General features: G+C 42.5%; 1 protein-coding gene across 1 annotated transcript; it reads right to left on the bottom strand.

Annotated features, from left to right (window-relative positions):
* Positions 1–5,775: 5,775 nt before the first annotated feature.
* Positions 5,776–6,519, bottom strand: LOC144127769 (uncharacterized). The gene has a single exon (XM_077660661.1). It carries the CDS (start codon positions 6,517–6,519, stop codon positions 5,776–5,778), a length of 744 nt encoding a protein of 247 aa, XP_077516787.1.
* Positions 6,520–27,448: the final 20,929 nt, after the last annotated feature.

The following is a 27,448-nucleotide window of genomic DNA, read 5'->3' as shown; positions in this document are numbered from 1 at the left end:
AACCGATGTCTCCAATCGATTTACATTCTTATACACGCATTTCGCACAGTTCTTAGAGATTTAGTTTTTGAGCGCCCATCCAAAGATTTCCTGTAAATTCGAAGTGCTCAAATACGGCTCGTTTTGTTGTACAACGACGTCTCCCATCGTTTTAAATCCCAATACAAGCTTTTCGCACAGTTCTTAGAGATCTACCTTTCGAGCTACCACCTAGCGAGCACTTGTAAAACCGAAGTGCTGAACTCTGTCTCGTTTTGCTCTAAACCGACGTGTCCCAACCTTCTAAGCCCCAACACACGCTTTTCGCGCAGTTCTTAGAGATGTAGTTTTTGAGTGCCCACCCAACAACGGCTTGTAAAACTGAAGTGCTCATATCTGGCTCGTTTAGTTGTAAAACGAAGTCTCTCATCGCTTTAAGCCGCAATACACGCTTTTCGACTTGTTCTTAGAGATTTAGGTTTTGAGCACCCGCAAAACGATGACTTGTAAAATCAGTGCTCAAATCTGGCTCGTTTTGTAGTAAAACGACGTCTCCCATCGTTGTGGCCATATACACGCTTTTCGCGCTGTTCTTAGTGATATAACTTTTCAGCACTGACCGAACGATAACTTGTAAAAACAAAGAGCTCAAATCTTGCACGTTTCGTTGTAAAACGACGTCTCCCATCGTTTTAAACGTAAATATATGATTTTCGCGCAGCTCTTAGAGTTTTAGCTTTTGGGCGCCCACAAAATGAAGACTTGTGAAACCGCAGTGCTGAAATATGGTTCATTTCGTTGTAAAACGACGTCTCCCATCGTGTTATGCCCCAATACAAGCTTTTCGCGCAGTTCTTAGAGATTTAGCTTTTGAGCGCCCACCCAATGATGACTTGAAAATCCGGTGCTCAAATCTGGCTCGTTTCTTTTTAAAACGACGTCTCCCATCGTTTTAAGCATTAATACACTATTTCGCGTAGTTGTTAGAGATTTAGCTTTTGAGCGCCAACCCACCGACGACTTTAAGACCGAGGTGCTGAAATCTGGCTCGTTTCGCTTTAAAACTACGTCTCCCATCTTTTTAAGGCCCAACACAGGCTTTTCGTCTTAGAGATATTTGATTTTGAGCACCCAACCATGACTTGTAAAACTGAAGTGGAAATTTTTGTTGTAAAACGACGTTCCCATCGTTTAAGCGCCAATACACGCTTTTCGCGCAGTTGGAATTCTAGCTTTTGAACGCCCACCCAACGACGACTTGCTAAACGGAAGTGCTTAAATCGGGCTCGTTTCGTTGTAAAACGACGTTTCTCATCGTTTTAAGCGCAGTACACGCTTTTTGCACAGTTCTTAGAGATTTATCTTTTTAGCGCCCGCCCAGCGATGACTTGTAAAATCGAATTGCTCAAATTCGGCTCGTTTCGTTATAAAACGATGTCGCCCACCGTTTTAAGCGCAATACATGCTTTTCGCAATGTTCTTAGAGTTTTAGATTTTGGGCGCCCACCTAATGATGACTTGTGAAACCGCAGTGCACAAATATGGCTCTTTTCGTTGTAAAATGATGTCTCCCATCGTGTTATGCCTCAATACAAGCTTTTCGCGCAGTTCTTAGAGATTTAGCTTTTCAGCGCCCACCCAGTGATGACTTGAAAATCTGAAGTGCTCAAATCTGGCTTGTTTCTTTGTAAAACGACGTCTCCCATCGTTTTAAGCATTATTACTCTATTTCGCGTAGTTGATAGAGATTTAGATTTGGAGCGCCCACCCACCGACGACTTGTAAGACCGAGATGCTGAAATCTGACTCGCTTCGCTTTAAAACGACAGCTCCCATCGTTTTAAGCCACAGCACAGGTTTTTGTCATAGATTTAGACTTTGAGCACCCACCCAACCACGACTTGTGAAACAGAAGTTGCACATTTCGTTGTAAAACGACGTCTCATCATTTTCAGCGCAATACATGCTTTTCGCACATTTATTAGAGATTTGCTTTTGATCGCCCATTCAAAGATTACTTGCAAAACCGAAGTGCTGTAATCTGGCTCGTTTCGCTTAAAAACGACGTCTCCCATATTTTTAAGTCCCAATACACGCTTTTCGCACAGTTCTGCGAGATTTAGCTTTTGAGCGCGCATGCAAAGGTTACATTTAAAACCTAAGTGCTCAAATCTGGCTCGTTTCGTTGTAAAACGACGTTTCTCATCGTTTTAAGCGCAATACACGCTTTTCGCGCAGTTCTTAGAAATTTATCTCTTTAGCGGCCGCCCAACGACATGTTAAACTGAAGAGCTCAAATCTGGCTTATTTCTTTGTAAAACGTCATCTCCCATCGTTTTAAGCCGCAATGCACGCTTTTCGACCTGTTCTTAGAAATTTAGGTTTTGAGCACCCACCGAACGATGACTTGTGAAACCAGAGATCAAATCTGGCTCGTTTTGTTGTAATACGACGTCTCCCATCGTTTTAAGGGCAAACACATGCTTTTAGCGCAGTTCTGAGAGATTTATGATTTGAGCGGCCACCCAACGACGACTTGCTAAACTGAAGGGCTCAAATCTGGCTTGTTTTGTTGTAGAAAGTCGTCTCTCATCGATTTAATCTTCACTACACGCTTTTCGCGCAGTTCTTAGAGATTTAGTTTTTGAGCGCCCACCCAACGATGACTTGTAAAGACGAAGTGCTCAAATCTGGTTCGTTTCTTTGTAAAACGACGTCTCCCATTGTTTTAAGCATTGATACACGATTTGGCGTAGTTGTTAGAGATTTAGGTTTTGAGCGCCCACCCACCGACGACTTGTAAGACCGAAGTGCTGAACTCTGGCTCGTTTCGCTTTAAAACGACGTCTCCCATCGTTTTAAGCCCCAACACAGGCCTTTTGTCTTTAAGATTTAAGTTTTGAGCACTCAACCATGACTTAAAAACCGAAGTGAAACTTTTCGTTGTAAAACGACGTTTCTCATCGTTCTAAGCGCAATACACGCTTTTCGCGCAGTTCTTAGAGATTTAGCTCTTTAGCGGCCGCCCAACGATGACTTGTAAAATCGAAGGGCTCAAATTCGGCTTGTTTCGTTATAAAACGACGTCTTCCACCGTTTTAAGCGCAATACATGCTTTTCGCAATGTTCTTAGAGTTTTACATTTTGGGCGCCCACCTAATGATGACTTGTGAAACCGCAGTGCTCAAATATGGCTCTTTTTGTTGTAAATCGATGTCTCCCATCGTGTTATGCCTCAATACAAGCTTTTCGCGTAGTTCTTAGAGATTTAGCTTTTCAGCGCCCACCCAATGATGACTTGAAAATCTGAAGTGCTCAAATCTGGCTTGTTTCTTTGTAAAACGACGTCTCCCATCGTTTTAAGCATTATTACACTATTTCGCGTAGCTGTTAGAGATTTAGATTTCGAGCGCCCACCCACCGACGACTTGTAAGACCGAGGTGCTGAAATCTGACTCGCTTCGCTTTAAAATGACGTCTTCCATCGTTTTAAGCCCCAATAAACGCTTTTGTCTTAAAAATTTAGCTTTTTAGCGGCCACCCAAAAATGCCTTGTAAAACCGAAGTGCCACATTTCGTTGTAAAACGACGTTCCCACAGTTTGAGCGGCAATACACGCTTCTCGCGCAGTTCTTAGAGATTTGGTTTTTGAGTGCGAACCCATTGACGAGTAGTAAAACGGAATTGCTAATATCTAGCTCGTTTGGTTGTAAAACAATGTCTCCCATCGTTTCAAGCCCCAATACACGATTTTCGCGCAGTTCTTGGAGATTTAGCTTTGTAGCGGCCGCCCAACGATGACTTGTAAAGCCGAAGTGCTGAAATCTCGCTCTTTTTGTTGTAAAACAACGTCTAGCTCCCATCGTTTTAAGGCAAAACACACGCCTTTAGCGCAGTTTTTAGAGATGTATGTTTTGAGCGCCCACCTAACGACCACTTGTAAAAGCGAAGTGTTAAAATCTGGCTCGTTTCGCTGTAAAACGGCGTGTCTCAACGTTCTAAGCCCCAACACACGCTTTTCGCGCAGTTCTTCTTTTTGTGTTAGAAGTGCCGTTTCAGTAGACCTATGCTTCCTAAAGCCATGCTGAAAGTCAAGGAATAAGCGATTGTAATCAAAATATGAAGTTATTCTGGTATGGATTATTTTCTCAATGCCCTTAGAAAGCACAGGAAGTAGGGAAATCGGTCGATAGTGTTTGAGTAAATTTTTATCTCCACGCTTAAATATTGGCACCACTCGGGCAATCTGCATTTCCTTAGGGAAAATTCCAGTGGATAAAATTAAGTTGAATATGTAGGTAATAACAGGGCACAGGACGTCGAGAACATACTTGACAGGCAGTATTTGCATACCATTCGAGTCCTGTGATTTGCTATTTTTGATGTTATTTATACAAGCGAAAACTTCGGCTGAATCAGTTGGGGCTAAAAAGAGGGACTGCGTACTATCGTTTCCCTGTACGTACTGAGCGTAATTTCGGCAGATACTCACATTCTGGTTAATTACACTACTTTGTTCAATAAAGAAACGGTTAAAAGCATCTGCCAAAGAAGTACCGGAGAGTAGCTTTCCGTCATGCGTAAGGGCATCAAGTGTAGATGCATTAATGCTGGGATGCAACAACAAGTTCCAATTGCGCCATACAATATCTGGACGTTGTGCGTATTCATCACGGAACATGTTTATTAAGAAACAATCTTTAGCCTGCTTTAGTTTAGATGTAACTTTATTTCGATAGGTCTTAAACTGTGCAAGTATCGTTAAATCTTTAGTTCTTACAAATTTGGCAAATAACGCACTTTTATGCTTAATCATATTCAACAACTCTCGTGTTAACAACCAGGGTTTTCGCGCTTTCTTCGGTTTCTTCACTTGCACTAACGGAAAATGTAGGTGGTATATATCTTTAAATATGCTTATAAATTTTGAATATGCAATATTACTATCACTCTATGTGTAGACGGAGTTCCATGATTGCTGTTCAACTGCGCACCGGAATGACTCAAGGCGAGCAGGAATAATTACTTGGCGATAAGTAGTTTGCTCTCTATTCCACTTGTTCGGAAAGGGCCTATCTACCAATAGAAATATTCCCAGATGGTCGCTCATGCTAGTATACGTAGTTCCAGCGAATATTGTGTCAGTGCTAATATTAGTAATAAATACATCCAATAAAGTAGAGCTTTGTTCTGTGATCCGTGTTGGATAAGTGATAACATTGGACAGCCCATATGCAGAAAGAGTAAGGCAGAGTCCATTTTGGTTAGGCGTAGGTATCAGCATGTTCACGTTCAGGTCTCCACCCAAAAAGATATTCACTTTCTGTTCCACAACATATTCCAAAACTTCGTCTAGGAAGGCCAAAAATCGGCTAAAAGTACCAGACGGTGGCCTGTACACCACGCAAAACAGATTATCAAGATGGCGTAGAGTAAGCGCCTCAAAATCAGGTGTGACAGCACAGAAACGTTCTTCAGTATAACAGATAAGATTCTCTTTTACAAGAATAGAAACACCGCCACCTTTCTTGTTCTGACAATTGCGAAAGAAACATTGATAACCAGGTGATTGAAATACAGCCGATTCATCTTCATACCATGTTTCAGTAAGCATTAACACCGTGAATGATACTCCGAAAAGATCTAGCAAAGCATTCATTTCACTTTATTTTTTAAAGAGCGGACGTTCTGGTGAAAAACGATAGGGCTGGCTTTTTGGTCAGAACCAACTTCTGAATTTCTTGCAGCAGAAAACCCATAATTGTTGGACAACAAAGCTAGATAAGGGCAAGCACTTTACGCTATCTTGGACAGGTCATCCACGCGGGTGATAGGGATGACGGTTGTGGTATCAGATTTGCGAACATAGATTTTTCCATTCTTGACCCACGCGTATTTCCAACCCTGCGCTTTTTTCGCTGCATTTGCAGCACCGAAAAGACGTTTCATGGCTGGGCACAGGTGCTCGTTCACAATGATGTCTTTGTTAGGTTTTAACGCCAGGTCATTTGCCGTAAGCCTGCACTTTCTAGCTTTTTCCAGGAAAGAGTTACGCTGAGCTCTGCGTGTAAACTGCACAATTATGTTAGGGGAGGCAGCATTTCCGACAGTTTGAACACGATGGCAAACCTCTATGTCAGCGTCCGCCAGAGGCATGCCAATTTCTTGAGCCAATTTTTTCGTTAGTTCTTGCAAGTTTTCATTTTCTATTTGTGGCACTCCTTTAATTTCAATGTTGAAACACCGTGAGTGCTGCTCGGTCTGCATAAGTCGGGACTCGTGTTCCTTTACCTGTGCACACAGAGCCTGACGTTCCTCTAGCAGCGTTCTTATTGTTTCTTTCAGATCCTTGTTCTCTGTTTCAACTCTTTTAACAGAATCTTTTATTTCTTCATACCTTTTGTTAGTAAAGCCCATGCTGGTCTTAATTTCTCTGATATCTTTCCTGAGGTCTCGCTCGATACTTTCTCTCAAATCGCGAAACTCTTGTTTTATTTCAAGCTTCAAGTCTTCAAACATTTCCTGAAGCTCTTTGGTCATTTCTCAGAATTTGACAAACAAAATGCAAATCAGCTGCGCAACAAGACGCGCAACAATGTGCTTGGCAGCAATATGGTAGCGGATTCACACTGAATAGTTTTACATGCAGTAAATTAAAATTTCTGGTAGCAAAACTGCAAAATATGGACAGAAGATATAGCACGGCCGTTGTCTCCGCTACCGCAGCTGCCAAGTGACGCTGGACGAAACTGTCGCAGAATATGTAGCCTCAGTCGAGGTGACGTCACGCCGGGGCATCCAATGGCTGATGGCCTCCTTCCCAGACGGCAGTGATGGTGCAGTCATGTGCTGCACTCGGCAACAAAGTCTGGCCACGGGAGCTGCAAGCCCTCCTGTAGAAAGCGATGCTGCAAAATATGGGCAGAAGATATAGCACGGCCGTTGTCTCCGCTACCGCAGCTGCCAAGTGACGCTGGACGAAACTGTCGCAGAATATGTAGCTTCAGTCGATGTGACGTCACGCCGGGGCATCCAATGGCTGATGGCCTCCTTCCCAGACGGCAGTGATGGTGCAGTCATGTGCTGCACTCGGCAACAAAGTCTGGCCACGGGAGCTGCAAGCCCTCCTGTAGAAAGCGATGCTGCAAAATATGGGCAGAAGATATAGCACAGCCCTTGTCTCCGCTACCGCAGCTGCCAAGTTGGTATTTATATCGATTTTACTAAGGCATTGGACCTCATTAATCAAGATGTCCTTCTTTTTAAATTAAATAGGTATGGTGTACGTGGTGTAGCGCTAACTTTATTAGAATCCTACTTATCACACAGAGCTCAGTATGTAGATATAAACACAGCAACTTCTTCTACTCTCCCTATAACATCTGGAGTGCCTCAAGGAAGCATACGTGGGCCATTACTGTTCTTAATTTATATAAATGATATTTTCTACAGCGCAAGTAGCGCTCATGTAGTATCATATGCTGATGACACATCTTTCTTTATCACAGGTACTTCCGAAACAGACGTCGAAAAACAAACAAACAATGCACTTATTCAACTCAGTTTATGGGCAGAAGAAAATTATCTACGAATAAATCCTGTGAAGACTAAAATTATGTTGTTCCGTCCTAAGGGAAAGAAAATATCGCGACATATTAAAGCCGTATTCAATAGCCAGCCTATACAGCTCGTTGAGTCAGTAAAAACACTCGGAGTTACCTTTTCAAGCAATTTAACTTGGAATACACATATTGATTACATACTTTCAAAGGTCGCCTCAGCCCTTGGTATACTTGCGCGGTTTAGGCACATCCTTCCAATAAGGGTAAAGATCATACTTTACAATGCGTTAGTTGTTTCTCATTTGCAATATTGTAACATAGTGTGGGGCACAACAGGCATAACAAATCATAACAAGGTACATCTGCTTCAGAAAAAAGCAGTGAGATGTATTGCCAATGTACCACCCTTTTCTCCCACCAGGAATATTTTTGTAAAGTATGAAATCCTTCCAATATTTGCGTTATATACTTATAGACTACTATCATGTTAAAAATCTCACCTAAAACACCCCGACAACCTCATCATTTTGCTTGCACAAGTCAGAGAAAACGGCAGCTGCCGTGACACAAGACACAGAGAAATTTGGTTTACCCCAACACCAAGAGCCTATTATGTGAATCAATCCTTATATTATAACCTTCCAATTCTGGTGAACAGATTAAACGAAGAAAATTTTGACAACCCGAAAATCAAAACACGAAATTCGGGAATACTGCCGGGAGAATTCTTTGTCTTGAGAATTTCAGATGCAATCTTTCTGATCATTATGCACCATTCCATGTATGATTATCTATGACCTTTTCATCGCATCGCGTTTTATTTTGTCATTTTTGCATGATGTGCAAAGGTGGCCTGCGAAGTGTTGATTTATTTACTTTTGCTTTGTATGTATGTATGTTTGTTGTATGTATAGCCGTCGCTTTTCCTCCTCTACTGCCGGGTATGTAAAGGAGCCGGGACCATTGTCAAGCTGTCGCCGCAGCTTTTAGTCCCGGCTCCTCCTTTTTAAGAAAGGAATAAACTTCAACTTCAACTTCAAGTGCTCAGGTCTGGCTCGTTTAGTTGTAAAAGGGAGTCTCCCATCGTTTTAAGCCCAATACGCGCTTTTCGCGCAGTCCTAAGAGATTTAGTTTTTGAGCACCCATCTAATGATGTCTTGTAAAAGTGAACTGCTCAAAATTTGCACTTTTCATTGTAAAACGACGTCTCCCATCGTATTAAGCCAAAACACACGCTTCTCGCGCAGTTCTAGGAGATTTGGTTTCTGAGGGCCCACCCATCGACGAGTAGTAAAACCGAAGTGCTAAAATCTGGTTCGTTTCGTTGTAAAACGACATCTCCAATCGTTTTAAGCCCCAATACACGCTTTTCGCACAGTTCTTGAAGATTTAGCTTCTGAGCGCCCAACCAACCACGACTTGTGAAAACCCAAGTGGCACTTTTCGTTGTAAAACGACGTCTCCCGTCGTTTGAAGACCCAATACGCTCTTTTCGCGCAGTTCTTAGGGATTTATCTTTTTTAGCGCCCGGGCAAAGACTTGTAAAGCCGAAGTGCTCATATCTCGCTCTTTTCGTAGTAAAACGACGTCTCCCATCGTTTTAAGCCCAAACACGCTTTTCGCGCAGTTCGTGGAAATTTAGCTTTTGAGCGCCCACCCAGCGATGACTTGTAAAAACGAAGTGCTCAAATCCAGCTTGTTTCTTTTTACAACGTCTCCCATCGTATTAAGTATTAAGACACGCTTTTCTCGCAGTTCTTACAGATTTAGCTTTCGAGGGCCCACCCAGCGGTGACTTGTAAAACTGAAGTGCTCAAATCTGGCTCGTTTAGTTGTAAAACGACGTCTCCCATCGTTTTAAGTTATATACAAGCTTTTCGCGTTGTTCTTAATGATATAACATTAGAGCACTGAGCGAACGATAAATTGTAAAAACAAAGTCCTCAAATCTGGCTCGTTTGGTTGTAAAACGACGTCTCCCATCCATTTAAACCGAAATATACACTTTTCGCGCAGGTCTTAGATATTTAGTTTTTGAACGCTCACCTAATAATGACTTGTGAAACCGAACTGCAGAAATATAGCTCTTTTCGTTGTAAAACGATGTCTCCTATCGTATTAAGCCCAACCACACGCTTCTAGCGCAGTTCTTAGAGATTTGGTTTTTGAGCGCCCACCCATCGACGAGTAGTAAAACCGAAGTGCTAAAATCTGTCTCGATTCGTTGTAAAACAATGTCTCCCATAGTTTTAGGCCCTAATACACGCTTTTCGCGCAGTTCTTGTAGATTTAGCTTCTGAGCGCCCACCCAACGACGACTTGTAAAATGGAAGTGCTCAAATCTGGCTCTTCGTTGTAAAACGATGTCTCCAATCGTTTTAAGCCCAATACACGCTTTTCGCGCAGATCTTAGAGATTTAGTTTATGAGCACCCACCCAATGATGACTTGTAAAACCGAGATACCAAAATCTGGCTCGTTTCGTTGTAAAACAACCTCTCCCATCGTTTTAAGCCCCAATACACGCTTTTCGCGCAGTTCTTAGAGATTTAGCGTTTGAGAGTACATCCAACGACGACTTGTAAAACCGAAGTGCAGAAATCTGGCTCGTTTTGATTTAAAACGACGTCTCCCATTGTTTTAAGCCCAATTAATGCTTTTGCGCAGTTGTTAGAGATTTAGCTTTAGAGCGCCCACCCAACGAAGACGTGCAAAACCGAAGTGCGGAAATCTGGCTCGTTTCACGTGAAAATGACGTCTCGCATCGTTTTAAGCCCCAACACACGCTTTTCGCGCAGATCGTATAGATTTAGCCTTTTAGCGCCCAACCAACCACGACTTGTGAAAACTGAAGTGGCACTTTTCGATGTAAAACGACGTCTCCCATCGTTTGAAGCTCCAATACACGCTTTTCGCGCAGTTCTAAGAGATTACCTTTTTTAGCGCCCGCGCAGACTTGTAAAGCCGAAGTGCTCAATCTCGCTCTTTTCGTAGTAAAACGACGTCTCCCATCGTTTTAAACCTAAACACGCTTTTCGCGCAGTTCGTGGAAATTTAGCTTTTTAACGCCCACCCAGCGATGACTTTTAAAAACGAAGTGCTCAAATCCGGCTCGTTTCGTTTTACGTCTGCCATCGTTTTAAGTCCCAAGACACGCTTTTTTCGCAGTTCTTACAGATTTAGCTTTTGAGGGCCCACCCAGCGAAGACTTGTAAAACTGAAGTGCTCAAATCTGGCTCGTTTTGTTGTAAAACGACGTCTCCCATCGTTTTAAGTTATATACAAGCTTTTCGCGCTGTTCTTAAAGATATAACATTTGAGCAATGAGCGAACGATAAATTATAAAAACAAAGTGCTCAAATCTAGCTCGTTTCGTTGTAAAACGATGTCTCCCATCCACTTAAACCGAAATATACGCTTTTCGTGCAGTTCTTAGACATTTAGCTTTTGAGCGCCCACCTAATGATGACTTGTGAAACCGGAATGCACAAATATGGCTCTTTTCGTTGTTAAACGATGTCTCCCATCGTATTAAGCCCAAACACACGCTTCTCGAGCAGTTCTGAGAGATTTGGTTTTTGGGCGCCCACCTTTCGACAAGTAGTAAAACCGAAGTGCTAAAATCTGCCTCGTTTCGTTGTAAAACAATGTCTCCCATCGTTTTAAGCCCCAATACACGCTTTTCGCGCAGATCTTAGAGATTTAGTTTTTGAGCACCCACCCAATGATGACTTGTAAAACCGAGATACCAAAATCTGGCTCGTTTCGTTGTAAAACAACCTCTCCCATCGTTTTAAGCCCCAATACACGCTTTTCGCGCAGTTATTAGAGATTTAGCGTTTGAGCGTACATCCAACGATGACTTGTAAAACCGAAGTGCAGAAATCTGGCTCGTTTCGATTTAAAACGACGTCTCCCATTGTTTTAAGCCCAATAGATGCTTTTGCGCAGTTGTTAGAGATTTAGCTTTAGAGCGCCCACCCAACGACGACGTGCAAAACCGAAGTGCGGAAATTTGGCTCGTTTCACGTAAAAACGACGTCTCGCATCGTTTTAAGCCCCAACACACGCTTTTCGCGCTGATCTTATAGATTTAGCCTTTTAGCGCCCGACCAACCACGACTTGTGAAAACTGAAGTGGCACTTTTGGATGTAAAACGACGTCTCCCATCGTTTGAAGCCCCAATACACGCTTTTCGCGCAGTTCTAAGAGATTACCTTTTTTAGCGCCCGCGCAAAGACTTGTAAAGCCGAAGTGCTCAAATCTCGCTCTTTTCGTAGTAAAACGACATCTCCCATAGTTTTAAACCCAAACACGCTTTTTCGCAGTTCGTGGAAATTTAGCTTTTTAACGCCCACCCAGCGATGACCTTTAAAAACGAAGTGCTCAAATCCTTCTCGTTTCGTTTTACGTCTGCCATCGTTTTAAGTCCCAAGACACGCTTTTCTCGCAGTTCTTACAGATTTAGCTTTTGAGGGCCCACCCAGCGAAGACTTGTAAAACTGAAGTGCTCAAATCTGGCTCGTTTAGTTGTAAAACGACGTCTCCCATCGTTTTAAGTTATATACAATCTTTTCGCGCTGTTCTTAAAGATATAACTTTTGAACACTGAGCGAACGATAAATTATAAAAACAAAGTGCTCAAATCTAGCTCGTTTCGTTGTAAAACGATGTCTCCCATCCATTTAAACCGAAATATACGCTTTTTGTGCAGTTCTTAGAGACTGGAAAAATTGCAGCGCAGCAGTAACAAATACGAGACGAGAAGGACGCAAACACAAGCGCTGACTAACAACTGTGTTTTATTGCTCTGAGCCAGCCTATATAAGAACTAGGTACAAAACAACAAAACAGAAACCAACACATCACCTCACGCATTCGTGGCACGATTATCGGAATTGTCTCCCGTTCCTCCAATCTTTCGTCCTATCATTGGTGTTCAGAAATGACATTTCTTTTTCACTAAGGCACACGGAGGGGTTGCTGACACACTTATCTGCGCATTTTGATATCGTCAGAGCTTCTGCTATCAACCTCGTGGTGGTGTCCCGACACTTACGAAGAATAACTGTGCTTTCAAGGGCAGGGGTGCAGCCTTTGCACTGGCTACAGTGTAAGGCGAGTTCCCCTGAGTTTGGGTTCCTTAGGTTCCTTTTGTGCTCTTGTAGCCTTGTGTTCAGACATCTCCCTGTTTGGCCTATATAGATGCTGCCGCACGACAGGGGAATTGAATATACGACATCTTTTTCGCAATTGACGAGACGCGGACGGTGCCTCGTCATGCAGTCGGGCTCACGTTCGGTGTCAGAATTTACTCCTCTGCACAACTGATGCAGTTTCTTCGGGGCCGAGAAGAAAATATCAATTCCCGCTCTGTTTCCTATCCCTTTCAGTTTGTGTGATACTGCATGTAGGTATGGTATCAAAGCTGCCTTTGTTCGACGTTCATTTGTGGTGGGCCCATTTCGCGATTGTTTCAGTATGCCCTCTGCAACAGCAATTAGGAGATGCGCTGGATATCCGGCTTGCTCAAGACGACCCACTTGGCTTCGAAAGGCTTCCTCTTTACTGTGCCCACATGTTTTCTCAAGAGCGCTCACAAAGCACGACTTCACAATGGCCCTCTTCACAAGCTTTGAGTGCGCTGAGGCATACGGGAGGACTGGTTTTTTACCCCTCGGCTGTTGCAGAGGGCATACTGAAACAATCGCGAAATGGGCCCACCACAAATGAACGTCGAACAAAAGCAGCTGTGATACCATACCTACATGCAGTATCACACAAACTGAAAAGGATAGGAAACAGAGCGGGAATTGATGTTTTCTTCTCGGCCCCGAAGAAACTGCATCAGTTGTGCAGAGGAGTAAATTCTGACACCGAACGTGAGCCCGACTGCATGACGAGGCACCGTCCGCGTCTCGTCGATTGCGAAAAAGATGTCGTATATTCAATTCCCCTGTCGTGCGGCAGCATCTATATAGGCCAAACAGGGAGATGTCTGAACACAAGGCTACAAGAGCACAAAAGGAACCTAAGGAACCCAAACTCAGGGGAACTCGCCTTACACTGTAGCCAGTGCAAAGGCTGCACCCCTGCCCTTGAAAGCACAGTTATTCTTCGTAAGTGTCGGGACACCACCACGAGGTTGATAGCAGAAGCTCTGGCGATATCAAAATGCGCAGATAAGTGTGTCAGCAACCCCTCCGTGTGCCTTAGTGAAAAAGAAATGTCATTTCTGAACACCAATGATAGGACGAAAGATTGGAGGAACGGGAGACAATTCCGATAATCGTGCCACGAATGCGTGAGGTGATGTGTTGGTTTCTGTTTTGTTGTTTTGTACCTAGTTCTTATATAGGCTGGCTCAGAGCAATAAAACACAGTTGTTAGTCAGCGCTTGTGTTTGCGTCCTTCTCGTCTCGTATTTGTTACTGCTGCGCTGCAATTTTTCCAGTATGCAGAACCAACTAGCCAGTCACTATGTTTTAAGTTCTTACAGATTTAGCTTTTGAGCGCCCACCTAATGATGACTTGTGAAACCGAAGTGCACAAATGTGGCTCTTTTCGTTGTAAAACGATGTCTCCCATCGTATTAAGCCCAAACACACGCTTCTCGCGCAGTTCCTAGAGGTTTGGTTTTTGAGCGCCCACCCATCGACGAGTAGTAAAAGCGAACTGGTAAAATCTGGCTCGTTTCGTTGTAAAACAGTCTCTCATCGTTTTAAGCCCCAATACACGTTTTTCGCGCAGTTCTGGAGATTTAGCTTCTGAGCGCCCACCCAACGACGACTTGTAAAACGGATGTGTTCAAATCTGGCTGTTTTTGTTGTAAAACGATGTCTCCAATCTATTTAAATCCTTATAAACGCATTTCGCAAAGTTCTTAGAGATTTAGTTTTTGAGCGCCCATCCAAAGATTTCTTGTAAATCCGAAGTGCTCAAATACGGCTCGTTTTTTAGTAAAACGCCGTCTCTTATCGTTTTATGCGCAATGCACGCTTTTCGCACAGTTCTTAGAGATTTAGCTTTTGAGCGCCCATGCAAAGATTACTTGTAAAACAGAAGTGCCCTAATCTGGATCGTTTAGCAGTAAAACGACGCTTCCCATCGTTCTAAACCCAATACACGCTCTTCGCACATTTCTTAGAGATTCAGATTTTTAGCGCCCACCCAACGACGACTTGAAAAACCGAAGTGCTGAAATCTGGCTCGTTTTCCTTGCAAACGACGTCTCCCATCGTTTTAAGCCCTAATACACGCTTTTCGCTCAGATCTTAGAGATTTAGCCTTTGAGCGCCCAACCAACCACGGCTTGCAAAACCGAAGTGTCACTTTTCGTTGTAAAACGACGTCTCCCATCGTTTTAAATCCCAATACGCGCTTTTCGCACAGTTCTTAGAGATTTAGCTTTCGAGCGCCGTTCTAAAGGTTACTTGTAAAACCGAAGTGCTCAAATCTGGCTTGTTTCGTTGTCAAACGTCTCCCTTCGTTTTAAGTGCAATACACGCTTCTCGCGCAGTTTTTAGAGATTTAGCTTTTGAGCGCCCACCGGACGACCACTTGTAAAATCGAAGTGCTAATATCTGGCTCGTTTATTTGTAAAACGAAGTTTCCCATCGTTTTAAGTCCTAATACACGCTTTTCGACCTTTTCTTGTAGATTTAGGAGATATGCTTTTCGCGCAGTCCTGAGAGAAAAAGTGTTGACGCGTATCACATGGACTCTTGTAAAACCGATATGTTCAGATCTAGCTCATTTCGGTCTAAAACAGCTTGTCTCGTTGTATTTAGCACGAATACATGCTTTTCGCGCAATTATGAGAGAAAAAGTTTTGACGTGTAACACACGGACACTTGTAAATCCGATATGTTCAGATCTAGTTCGTCTCGGTCTGAAACAGCTTGTCTCGTTGTATTAAGCACGAATATATGCTTTTTGCGCAGTCGTGAGAGAAAAAGTGTTGACGCGTATCACATGGACACTTGTAAAACCGATATGTTCAGATCTAGCCGGTTTCGGTATAGAACAGCTTGTCTCGTTGTATTGAGCACGAATACATGCTTTTCGTGCAATTATGAGAGAAAACGTTCTGACGCGTATCACACGGACATATGTAAATCCGATATGTTCAGATCTAGTTCGTTTCGGTCTAAAACAGCTTGTCTCGTTGAATTAAGCACGAATACATGCTTTCAGCGCAGTCATGAGAGAAAAAAGTTTGAAGCGTATCACACGGACACTTGTAAAACAGATTTGTTCAGATATAGCTCGTTTCGGTCAAAAACAGCTTGTCTCGTTGCATAAAGCACGAATACATGCTTTTCGCGCAGTTATGAAAGAAAAATTTTGACGCGTATCACACGGACACTTGTGAAACCGATGTGTTCAGATCTAGCTCGTTTCGGTCTAAAACAGCTTCTCTCGCTGTATTAACACGAATACATGCTTTTCGCGCAGTTATGAAAGAAAAAGTTTTGACGCGTATCACACGGACACTTGTAAAACCGATGTGTTCAGATCTACCTCGTTTCGGTCTAAAACAGCTTGTCTCGTTGTATTGAGCACGAATACAAGCTTTTCGAGCAATTATGAGAGAAAACGTTTTGACGCGTATCACACGGACACTTGTAAAACCGATGTGTTCAGATCTACCTCGTTTCGGTCTAAAACAGCTTGTCTCGTATTAAGCACGAATACATGCTTTTCGCGCAGTTATTAGAGAAAAAGTTTTGACGTGTATCACACGGACACTTGTAAATCCGATATGTTCAGATCTAGTTCGTCTCGGTCTGAAACAGCTTGTCTCGTTGTATTAAGCACGAATATATGCTTTTCGCGCAGTCCTGAGAGAAAAAGTGTTGACGCGTATCACACGGACACTTGTAAAACCGATATGTTCAGATCTAGCCGGTTTCGGTCTAGAACAGCTTGTCTCGTTGTATTGAGCACGAATACATGCTTTTCGTGCAATTATGAGAGAAAAAGTTTTGACGCGTAACACACGGACACTTGTAAAACCGATGTGTTCAGATATAGCTCGTTTCGGTCTAAAACAGCTTGTCTCGTTGTATAAAGGACGAATACATGCTTTTCGCGCAGTTATGAGAGAAAAAGTTTTGACGCGTATCACACGGACACTTGTAAAGCCGATGTGCTCTAATTTAGCTCGTTCCGGTCTAAAACAGGTTGTCTCGTTGCATTAAGCACGAATACATGCCTTTCGCGCAGTCCTGGAATAAAAAGTGTTGACGCGTATCACATGGAGCTTGTAAAAACGATGTGTTCAGATCTAGTTCGTTTCGGTCTAAAACGGCTTGTCTCGTTGTAATAAGCACGAATATATGCTTTTAGCGCAGTTATGAGAGAAACAGTTTTGGCGAGTATCACACGGACACTTTTAAAACCGATGTGCTCAGATCTAGCTCGTTTCGGTCTAAAACAGCTTGTCTCTTTGTATTAAGCACGAATATATGCTTATCGCGCAGTTATGATAGAAAAAGTTTTGACGCGTATCACCCGGACACTTGTAAAACCGATGTGTTCACATCTAGCTCGTTTCGGTCAGAAACAGCTAGTCTCGTTGTTTTAACACGAATACATGCTTCTCGCGCAGTTATGCGAGAAAGGTTTTTGGCGTGTATCACACGGACACTTGTAAAACCGATGTTTTCAGATCTAGTTAGTTTCGGTCTAAAACAGCTTGTCTCGTTGTATTAAGCACGAGTACATGCTTTTCGCGAAGCTATGAGAGAAAAGGTTTTGACGTGTATCACACAGACACTTGTGAAAGTGATGTGTCCAGATCTAGTTCGTTTCGGTCTAAAACAACTTGTCTCGTTGTATTAAGCACTAATACATGCTTCTCGCGCAGTTATGAGAGAAAAAGTTTTGACGCGTATCACACGGACACATGTAAAACCGATGTGTTCAGATTTAACTCGTTTCGGTCTAAAACAGCTTGTCTCGTTGCATTAAGCACGAATACATGCCTTTCGCGCAGTTATGAGAGAAAAGGGTTTGACGCGTATGACACGGACACTTGTAAAACCGATGTGTTCACATCTAGCTCGTTTCGGTCTAAAACAGCTTCTCTCGTTGTATTAACACGCATACATGCTTTTCGCGCAGTTATACGAGAAAAAGTTTTGACGCGTATTACACGGACACTTGTAAAACCGATGTGTTCAGATCTAGCTCGTTTCGGTCTAAAACAGCTTTTCTCGCTGTATTAAGCAAGAATACATGCTTTTTGCGCAGTACTGAGAGAAAACGTGTTGACGCGTATCACAGGGAGACTTGTAAAACCGATGTGTTCAGATCTAGCTCGTTTCGGTCGAAAACAGCTTGTCTCGTTGTTTTAAGCGCAAATATATACTTTTCGCGCAGTTATGAGAGCAAAAGTGTTGACGCGTATCACACGGACACTTGTAAAACCGATGTGTTCAGATGTAGCTCGTTTCGTTCTAAAACAGCTTGTCTCGCTGTATTAAGCACGAATACATGCTTTTTGCGCAGTCCTGAGAGCAAACGTTTTGACGCGTATCACACGGACACTTGTAAAACCGATGTTGTAAACTTGGAAGCGCAAAAAACCGGACGACGGACAGAGTAAGGGAACACAAAAAAACAAAAGTTTACAACATGCATCACCAACTGGCCCGGCAGCTTGCTCTCCTGAAAACCGATGTGTTCAGATCTAGCTGGTTTTGGTCTAAAAAGCTTTTCTCGTTGTATTCAGCACAAATACAAGCTTTTCGCGCAGTTATGAGAGAAAACGTTTTGACGCGTATCACACGGACACTTGTAAAACAGATGTGTTCACATCTAGCTTGATTCGGTCTAAAACAGCTTCTCTCGTTGTATTAACACGAATACATGCTTTTCGCGCAGTTATGAGAGAAAACGTTTTGACGCGTATCACACGGACACTTGTAAAACCGATGTGTTCAGATATAGCTCGTTTCGGTTTAAAACAGCTTGTCTCGTTGTTTTGAGCACGAATACATGCTTTTCGGGCAGTTATAAGAGACAAAGTTTTGACGCCTATCACACGGACACTTGTAAAACCGTTGTGTTCAGATCTAGCTCGTTTCGGTCTAAAACAGCTTGTCTCGTTGTATTAAGCACGAATACATGCTTTTCGCGCAGTTATGAGAGAAAAAGTTTTGACGCGTATCATACGGACACTTGTAAAGCCGATAGGTTCAGATATAGCTCGTTTCGGTCTAAAACCGCTTGTCTCGTTGCATAAAGCACGAATACATGCTTTTCGCGCAGTTATGAGAGAAACAGTTTTGACGCGTATCACACGGACACTTTTAAAACCGATGTGCTCAGATCTAGCTCGTTTCGGTCTAAAACAGCTTGTCTCTTTGTATCAAGCACGAATATATGCTTATCGCGCAGTCCTGGAAGAAAAAGTGTTGACGCGAATCACATGAAGACTTGTAAAACCCATGTGTTCAGATCTAGTTCGTATCGGTCTAAAACAGCTTGTCTCGTTGTATTAAGTACGAATATATGCTTTTAGCGCAGTTATGAGAGCAAAAGTTTTGACGCGTATCACACGGACACTTGTAAACCGATGTGTTCAAATCTAGCTCGTTTTGGTCTAAAAAAGCTTGTCTCGTTGTATTAAGCACAAATACAAGCTTTTCGCGCAGTACTGAGAGAAAAAGTGTTGACGCGTATCACAGGGAGACTTGTAAAACCGATGTTTTCAGATCTAGTTCGTTTCGGTCTAAAACAGCTTGCCTCGTATTAAGCACGAGTACATGCTTTTCGCGAAGTTATGAGAGAAAAGGTTTTGACGTGTATCACACGGACACATGTAAAACCGAAGTGTTCAGATCTAGCTCATTTTGGTCTAAAAAAGCTTGCCTAGTTGTATTCAGCACAAGTACAAGCTTTTCGCGCAGTTATGAGAGAAAACGTTTTGACGCGTATCCTACGGACACTTGTAAATCCGATGTTTTCACATCTAGCTCGTTTCGGTCTAAAACAGCTTCTCTCGTTGTATTACCACGAATACATGCTTTTCGCGCAGTTATGCGAGAAAAAGTTTTGACGCGTATTACACGAACACTTGTAAAACCGATGTGTTCAGATCTAGCTCGTTTCGGTCTAAAACAGCTTGTCTCGCTGTATTAAGCACGAATACATGCTTTGAGCGCAGTACTGAGAGAAAAAGTGTTGGCGCGTATCACAGGGAGACTTGTAAAACCGATGTGTTCAGATCTAGCTCGTTTCGGTCGAAAACAGCTCGTCTCGTTGTATTAAGCACGAATATATGCTTTTCGCGTAGTCCTGAGAGAAAATGTTTTGACGCGTATCACATGGACACTTGTAAAACCAATATGTTCAGATCAAGCTCGTTTCGGTCTAAAAGAGCTTGTCTCGTTGTATTAAGCACGAATATATGCTATTCGCACAGTGCTGAGAGAAAAAGTGTTGACGCGTATCACATGGACACTTGTAAACCCGTTATGTTCAGATCTAGCCGGTTTCGGTCTAAAACAGCTTGTCTCGTTGTATTGAGCACGAATACATGCTTTTCGCGCAATTATGAGAGTAAAAGTTTTGACGCGTATCACACGGACACATGTAAATCCGATATGTACAGATCTAGTTCGTATCGGTCTAAAACAGCTTGTCTCGTTGTATGAATCACGAATACATGCTTTTAGCGCAGTCATGACAGAAAAAGGTTTGAAGCGTATCACACGGACACTTGTAAAACCGATGTGCTCAGATATAGCTCGTTTCGGTCTAAAACAGCTTGTCTCGTTGTATAAAGCACGAATACATGCTTTTCGCGCAGTACTGAGAGAAAAAGGGTTGACATGTATCGCAGGGAGACTTCTAAAACCGATGTGTTCAGATCTAGCTCGTTTTGGTCGAAAAAAGCTTGTCTCGTTGTATTAAGCACGAATATAAGCTTTTCGCGCAGTCATGAGAGAAAAAGTGTTGACGCGTATCACATGGACACTTGTAAAGCCGATATGTTCAGATCTAGCTCATTTCGGTCTAAAACAGCTTGTCTTGTTGTATTTAGCACGAATACATGCTTTTCGCGCAATTATGAGAGAAAAAGTTTTGACGCGTATCACACGGACACTTGTAAATCCGATATGTTCAGATCTAGTTCGTTTCGGTCTAAAACAGCTTGTCTCATTGTATTAGGCACGAATATATGCTTTTCGCGCAGTCCTGAGAGAAAACGTGTTGACGCGTATCACATAGGACACTTGTATAACCGATATGTTCAGATCTAGCCGGTTTCGGTCTAGAACAGCTTGTCTCGTTGTATTGAGCACGAATACACGCTTTTCGCGCAATTATGAGAGAAAAAGTTCTGACGCGTATCACACGGACACATGTAAATCCGATATGTTCAGATCTAGTTCGTTTCGGTCTAAAACAGCTTGTCTCGTTGTATTAAGCACGAATACATGGTTTTAGCGTAGTCATGGGAGAGAAATGTTTGAAGCGTATCACACGGACACTTGTAAAACCGATGTGTTCACATCTAGCTCGTTTCGGTCTAGAACAGCTTCTCTCGTTGTATTAACACGAATACAAGCTTTTTGCGCAGTACTGAGAGAAAAAGTGTTGACGCATATCACAGGGAGACTTGTAAAACTGATGTATTCAGATCTAGCTCGTTTCGGTCTAAAACAGCTTGTCTCTTTGTATTAAGCACGAATATATGCTTATCGCGCAGTTATGATAGAAAAAGTTTTGACGCGTATCACCCGGACACTTGTAAAACCGATGTGTTCACATCTAGCTCGTTTCGGTCAGAAACAGCTAGTCTCGTTGTTTTAACACGAATACATGCTTCTCGCGCAGTTATGCGAGAAAGGTTTTTGGCGTGTATCACACGGACACTTGTAAAACCGATGTTTTCAGATCTAGTTAGTTTCGGTCTAAAACAGCTTGTCTCGTTGTATTAAGCACGAGTACATGCTTTTCGCGAAGCTATGAGAGAAAAAGTTTTGACGCGTATCACACGGACACATGTAAAACCGATGTGTTCAGATTTAACTCGTTTCGGTCTAAAACAGCTTGTCTCGTTGCATTAAGCACGAATACATGCCTTTCGCGCAGTTATGAGAGAAAAGGTTTTGACGCATATGACACGGACACTTGTAAAACCGATGTGTTCACATCTAGCTCGTTTCGGTCTAAAACAGCTTCTCTCGTTGTATTAACACGAATACATGCTTTTCGCGCAGTTATACGAGAAAAAGTTTTGACGCGTATTACACGGACACTTGTAAAACCGATGTGTTCAGATCTAGCTCGTTTCGGTCTAAAACAGCTTTTCTCGCTGTATTAAGCAAGAATACATGCTTTTTGCGCAGTACTGAGAGAAAACGTGTTGACGCGTATCACAGGGAGACTTGTAAAACCGATGTGTTCAGATCTAGCTCGTTTCGGTCGAAAACAGCTTGTCTCGTTGTTTTAAGCGCAAATATATACTTTTCGCGCAGTTATGAGAGCAAAAGTGTTGACGCGTATCACACGGACACTTGTAAAACCGATGTGTTCAGATGTAGCTCGTTTCGTTCTAAAACAGCTTGTCTCGCTGTATTAAGCACGAATACATGCTTTTTGCGCAGTCCTGAGAGCAAACGTTTTGACGCGTATCACACGGACACTTGTAAAACCGATGTTGTAAACTTGGAAGCGCAAAAAACCGGATGACGGACAGAGTAAGGGAACACAAAAAAACAAAAGTTTACAACATGCATCACCAACTAGCCCGGCAGCTTGCTCTCCTGAAAACCGATGTGTTCAGATCTAGCTGGTTTTGGTCTAAAAAGCTTTTCTCGTTGTATTCAGCACAAATACAAGCTTTTCGCGCAGTTATGAGAGAAAACGTTTTGACGCGTATCACACGGACACTTGTAAAACAGATGTGTTCACATCTAGCTTGATTCGGTCTAAAACAGCTTCTCTCGTTGTATTAACACGAATACATGCTTTTCGCGCAGTTATGAGAGAAAACGTTTTGACGCGTATCACACGGACACTTGTAAAACCGATGTGTTCAGATCTAGCTCGTTTCGGTCTAAAACAGCTTGTCTCGTTGTATTAAGCACGAATACATGCTTTTCGCGCAGTTATGAGAGAAAAAGTTTTGACGCGTATCATACGGACACTTGTAAAGCCGATAGGTTCAGATATAGCTCGTTTCGGTCTAAAACCGCCTGTCTCGTTGCATAAAGCACGAATACATGCTTTTCGCGCAGTTATGAGAGAAAGGGTTTTGACGCGTATCACACGGACACTTTTAAAACCGATGTGCTCAGATCTAGCTCGTTTCGGTCTAAAACAGCTTGTCTCTGTATCAAGCACGAATATATGCTTATCGCGCAGTCCTGGAAGAAAAAGTGTTGACGCGAATCACATGAAGACTTGTAAAACCCATGTGTTCAGATCTAGTTCGTATCGGTCTAAAACAACTTGTCTCGTTGTATTAAGTACGAATATATGCTTTTAGCGCAGTTATGAGAGCAAAAGTTTTGACGCGTATCACACGGACACTTGTAAACCGATGTGTTCAAATCTAGCTCGTTTTGGTCTAAAAAAGCTTGTCTCGTTGTATTAAGCACAAATACAAGCTTTTCGCGCAGTACTGAGAGAAAAAGTGTTGACGCGTATCACAGGGAGACTTGTAAAACCGATGTTTTCAGATCTAGTTCGTTTCGGTCTAAAACAGCTTGCCTCGTATTAAGCACGAGTACATGCTTTTCGCGAAGTTATGAGAGAAAAGGTTTTGACGTGTATCACACGGACACATGTAAAACCGAAGTGTTCAGATCTAGCTCATTTTGGTCTAAAAAAGCTTGTCTAGTTGTATTCAGCACAAATACAAGCTTTTCGCGCAGTTATGAGAGAAAACGTTTTGACACGTATCCCACGGACACTTGTAAATCCGATGTGTTCACATCTAGCTCGTTTCGGTCTAAAACAGCTTCTCTCGTTGTATTAACACGAATACATTCTTTTCGCGCAGTTATGCGAGAAAAAGTTTTGACGCGTATTACACGAACACTTGTAAAACCGATGTGTTCAGATCTAGCTCGTTTCGGTCTAAAACAGCTTGTCTCGCTGTATTAAGCACGAATACATGCTTTTAGCGCAGTACTGAGAGAAAAAGTGTTGGCGCGTATCACAGGGAGACTTGTAAAACCGATGTGTTCAGATCTAGCTCGTTTCGGTCGAAAACAGCTCGTCTCGTTGTATTAAGCACGAATATATGCTTTTCGCGTAGTCCTGAGAGAAAATGTGTTGACGCGTATCACATGGACACTTGTAAAACCAATATGTTCAGATCTAGCTCGTTTCGGTCTAAAAGAGCTTGTCTCGTTGTATTAAGCACGAATATATGCTATTCGCACAGTGCTGAGAGAAAAAGTGTTGACGCGTATCACATGGACACTTGTAAACCCGTTATGTTCAGATCTAGCCGGTTTCGGTCTAAAACAGCTTGTCTCGTTGTATTGAGCACGAATACATGCTTTTCGCGCAATTATGAGAGTAAAAGTTTTGACGCGTATCACACGGACACATGTAAATCCGATATGTACAGATCTAGTTCGTATCGGTCTAAAACAGCTTGTCTCGTTGTATGAAGCACGAATACATGCTTTTAGCGCAGTCATGACAGAAAAAGGTTTGAAGCGTATCACACGGACACTTGTAAATCCGATGTGCTCAGATATAGCTCGTTTCGGTCTAAAACAGCTTGTCTCGTTGTATAAAGCACGAATACATGCTTTTCGCGCAGTACTGAGAGAAAAAGTGTTGACGCGTATCGCAGGGAGACTTCTAAAACCGATGTGTTCAGATCTAGCTCGTTTTGGTCGAAAAAAGCTTGTCTCGTTGTATTAAGCACGAATATAAGCTGTTCGCGCAGTCCTGAGAGAAAAAGTGTTGACGCGTATCACATGGACACTTGTAAAACAGATATGTTCAGATCTAGCTCATTTCGGTTTAAAACAGCTTGTCTTGTATTTAGCACGAATACATGCTTTTCGCGCAATTATGAGAGAAAAAGTTTTGACGCGTATCACACGGACACTTGTAAATCCGATATGTTCAGATCTAGTTCGTTTCGGTCTAAAACAGCTTGTCTCATTGTATTAGGCACGAATATATGCTTTTCGCGCAGTCCTGAGAGAAAACGTGTTGACGCGTATCACATGGACACTTGTATAACCGATATGTTCAGATCTAGCCGGTTTCGGTCTAGAACAGCTTGTCTCGTTGTATTGAGCACGAATACACGCTTTTTGCGCAATTATGAGAGAAAAAGTTCTGACGCGTATCACACGGACACATGTAAATCCGATATGTTCAGATCTAGTTCGTTTCGGTCTAAAACAGCTTGTCTCGTTGTATTAAGCACGAATACATGCTTTTAGCGCAGTCATGAGAGAGAAATGTTTGAAGCGTATCACAGGGAGACTTGTAAAACTGATGTATTCAGATCTAGCTCGTTTCGGTCGAAAACAGCTTGTCTCGTTGTATTAAGCACGAATATATGCTTTTCGCGCAGTCCTCAGAGAAAAAGTCTTGACGCGTATCACATGGACACATGTAAAACCGATATGTTCAGATCTAGCTCTTTTCGGTCTAAAACAGATTGTCTCGTTGTACTTAGCATGAATACATGCTTTTCGCGCAATTATGAGAGAAAAAATTTCGACGCGTATCACACGGACACTTGTAAATCCGATATGATCCGATCTAGTTCGTTTCGGTCTAAAACAGCTTTTCTCGTTGTATTAAGCAAGAATATATGCTTTTCGCGCAGTGCTGAGAGAAAATGTGTTGACGCGTATCACATGGACACTTGTAAAACCAATATGTTCAGATCTAGCTCGTTTCGGTCTAAAACAGCTTGTCTCGTACTTAGCACGAATACATGGTTTTCGCGCAATTATGAGAGAAAAAAATTCGACGCGTATTACACGGACACTTGTAAATCCGAAATGATCAGATCTAGTTCGTTTCGGTCTAAAACAGCTTGTCTCGTTGTATTAAGCACGAATACATGCTTTTTGCTGAGTGCTGAGAGAAAAAGTGTTGACGCGTATCACAGGGAGACTGGTAAAACCGATGTGTTCAGATCTAGCTCGTTTCGGTCGAAAACAGCTTGTCTCGTTGTATTAAGCACGAATATATACTTTCGCGCAGTCCTGAGAGAAAAAGTGTTGACGCGTATCACATGGACACTTGTAAAACCGATATGTTCAGATCTAGCTCATTTCGGTCTAAAACAGCTTGTCTCGTTGTACTTAGCACGAATACATGCTTTTCGCGCAATTATAAGAGAAAAAATTTCGACGCGTATCACACGGACACTTTTAAATCCGATATGATCAGATCTAGTTCGTTTCGGTCTAAAAGAGCTTGTCTCGTTGTATTAAGCACGAATATATGCTATTCGCACAGTGCTGAGAGAAAAAGTGTTGACGCGTATCACATGGACACTTGTAAAACCGTTATGTTCAGATCTAGCCGGTTTCGGTCTAAAACAGCTTGTCTCCTTGTATTGAGCACGAATACATGCTTTTCGCGCAATTATGAGAGAAAAAGTTTTGACGCGTATCACACGGACACATGTAAATCCGATATGTACAGATCTAGTTCGTTTCGGTCTAAAACAGCTTGTCTCGTTGTATGAAGCTCGAATACATGCTTTTAGCGCAGTCATGAGAGAAAAAGGTTTGAAGCGTATCACACGGACACTTGTAAAACCGATGTGCTCAGATATAGCTCGTTTCGGTCTAAAACAGCTTGTCTCGTTGTATAAAGCACGAATACATGCTTTTCGCGCAGTACTGAGAGAAAAAGTGTTGACGCGTATCACAGGGAGACTTTTGAAACCGATGTGTTCAGATCTGGCTCGTTTCGGTCGAAAACAGCTTGTCTCGTTGTATTAAGCACGAATATATGCTTTTCGCGCAGTCCTGAGAGAAAAAGTGTTGACGCGTAACACATAGACACTTGTAAAAGCGATATGTTCAGATCTAGCTCATTTCGGTCTAAAACAGCTTGTCTTGTTGTATTTAGCACGAATACATGCTTTTCGCGCAATTATGAGAGAAAAAGTTTTGACGCGTATCACACGGACACTTGTAAATCCGATATGTTCAGATCTAGTTCGTTTCGGTCTAAAACGGCTTGTCTCGTTGTATTAAGCACGAATATATGCTTTTCCCGCAGTCCTGAGAGAAAAAGTGTTGACGCGTATCACATGGACACTTGTATAACCGATATGTTCAAATCTAGTTCGTTTCGGTCTAAAACAGCTTGTCTCGTTGTATTAAGCACGAATACATGCTTTTAGCGCAGTCATGAGAGAGAAATGTTTGAAGCGTATCACACGGACACTTGTAAAACCGATGTGTTCAGACATAGCTCGTTTCGGTCTAAAACAGCTTGTCTCGTTGTATAAAGCACGAATACATGCTTTTCGCGCAGTTATGAAAGAAAAAGTTTTGACGCGCATCACACGGACACTTGTAAAACCGATGTGCTCTAATTTACCTCGTTTCGGTCTAAAGCAGGTTGTCTCGTTGCATTAAGCACGAGTACATGCTTTTCGCGAAGTTATGAGAGAAAAGGTTTTGACGTGTATCACACGGACACATGTTAAACCGAAGTGTTCAGATCTAGCTCGTTTTGGTCTAAAAAAGCTTGTCTGGTTGTATTCAGCACAAATACAAGCTTTTCGCGCAGTTATGAGAGAAAACGTTTTGACGGGTATCCCACGGACACTTGTAAATCCGATGTGTTCACATCTAGCTCGTTTCGGTCTAAAACAGCTTCTCTCGTTGTATTAACACGAATACATGCTTTTCGCGCAGTTATGCGAGAAAAAGTTTTGA

This window comes from Amblyomma americanum, chromosome 4 (genome assembly GCF_052857255.1).
Source record: "Amblyomma americanum isolate KBUSLIRL-KWMA chromosome 4, ASM5285725v1, whole genome shotgun sequence".
Taxonomy (NCBI): Eukaryota; Metazoa; Arthropoda; class Arachnida; order Ixodida; family Ixodidae; genus Amblyomma; species Amblyomma americanum.
The sequence above is the reverse complement of the archived record's forward strand: the minus strand, read 5'-3'. Positions and strand labels throughout refer to the sequence as shown.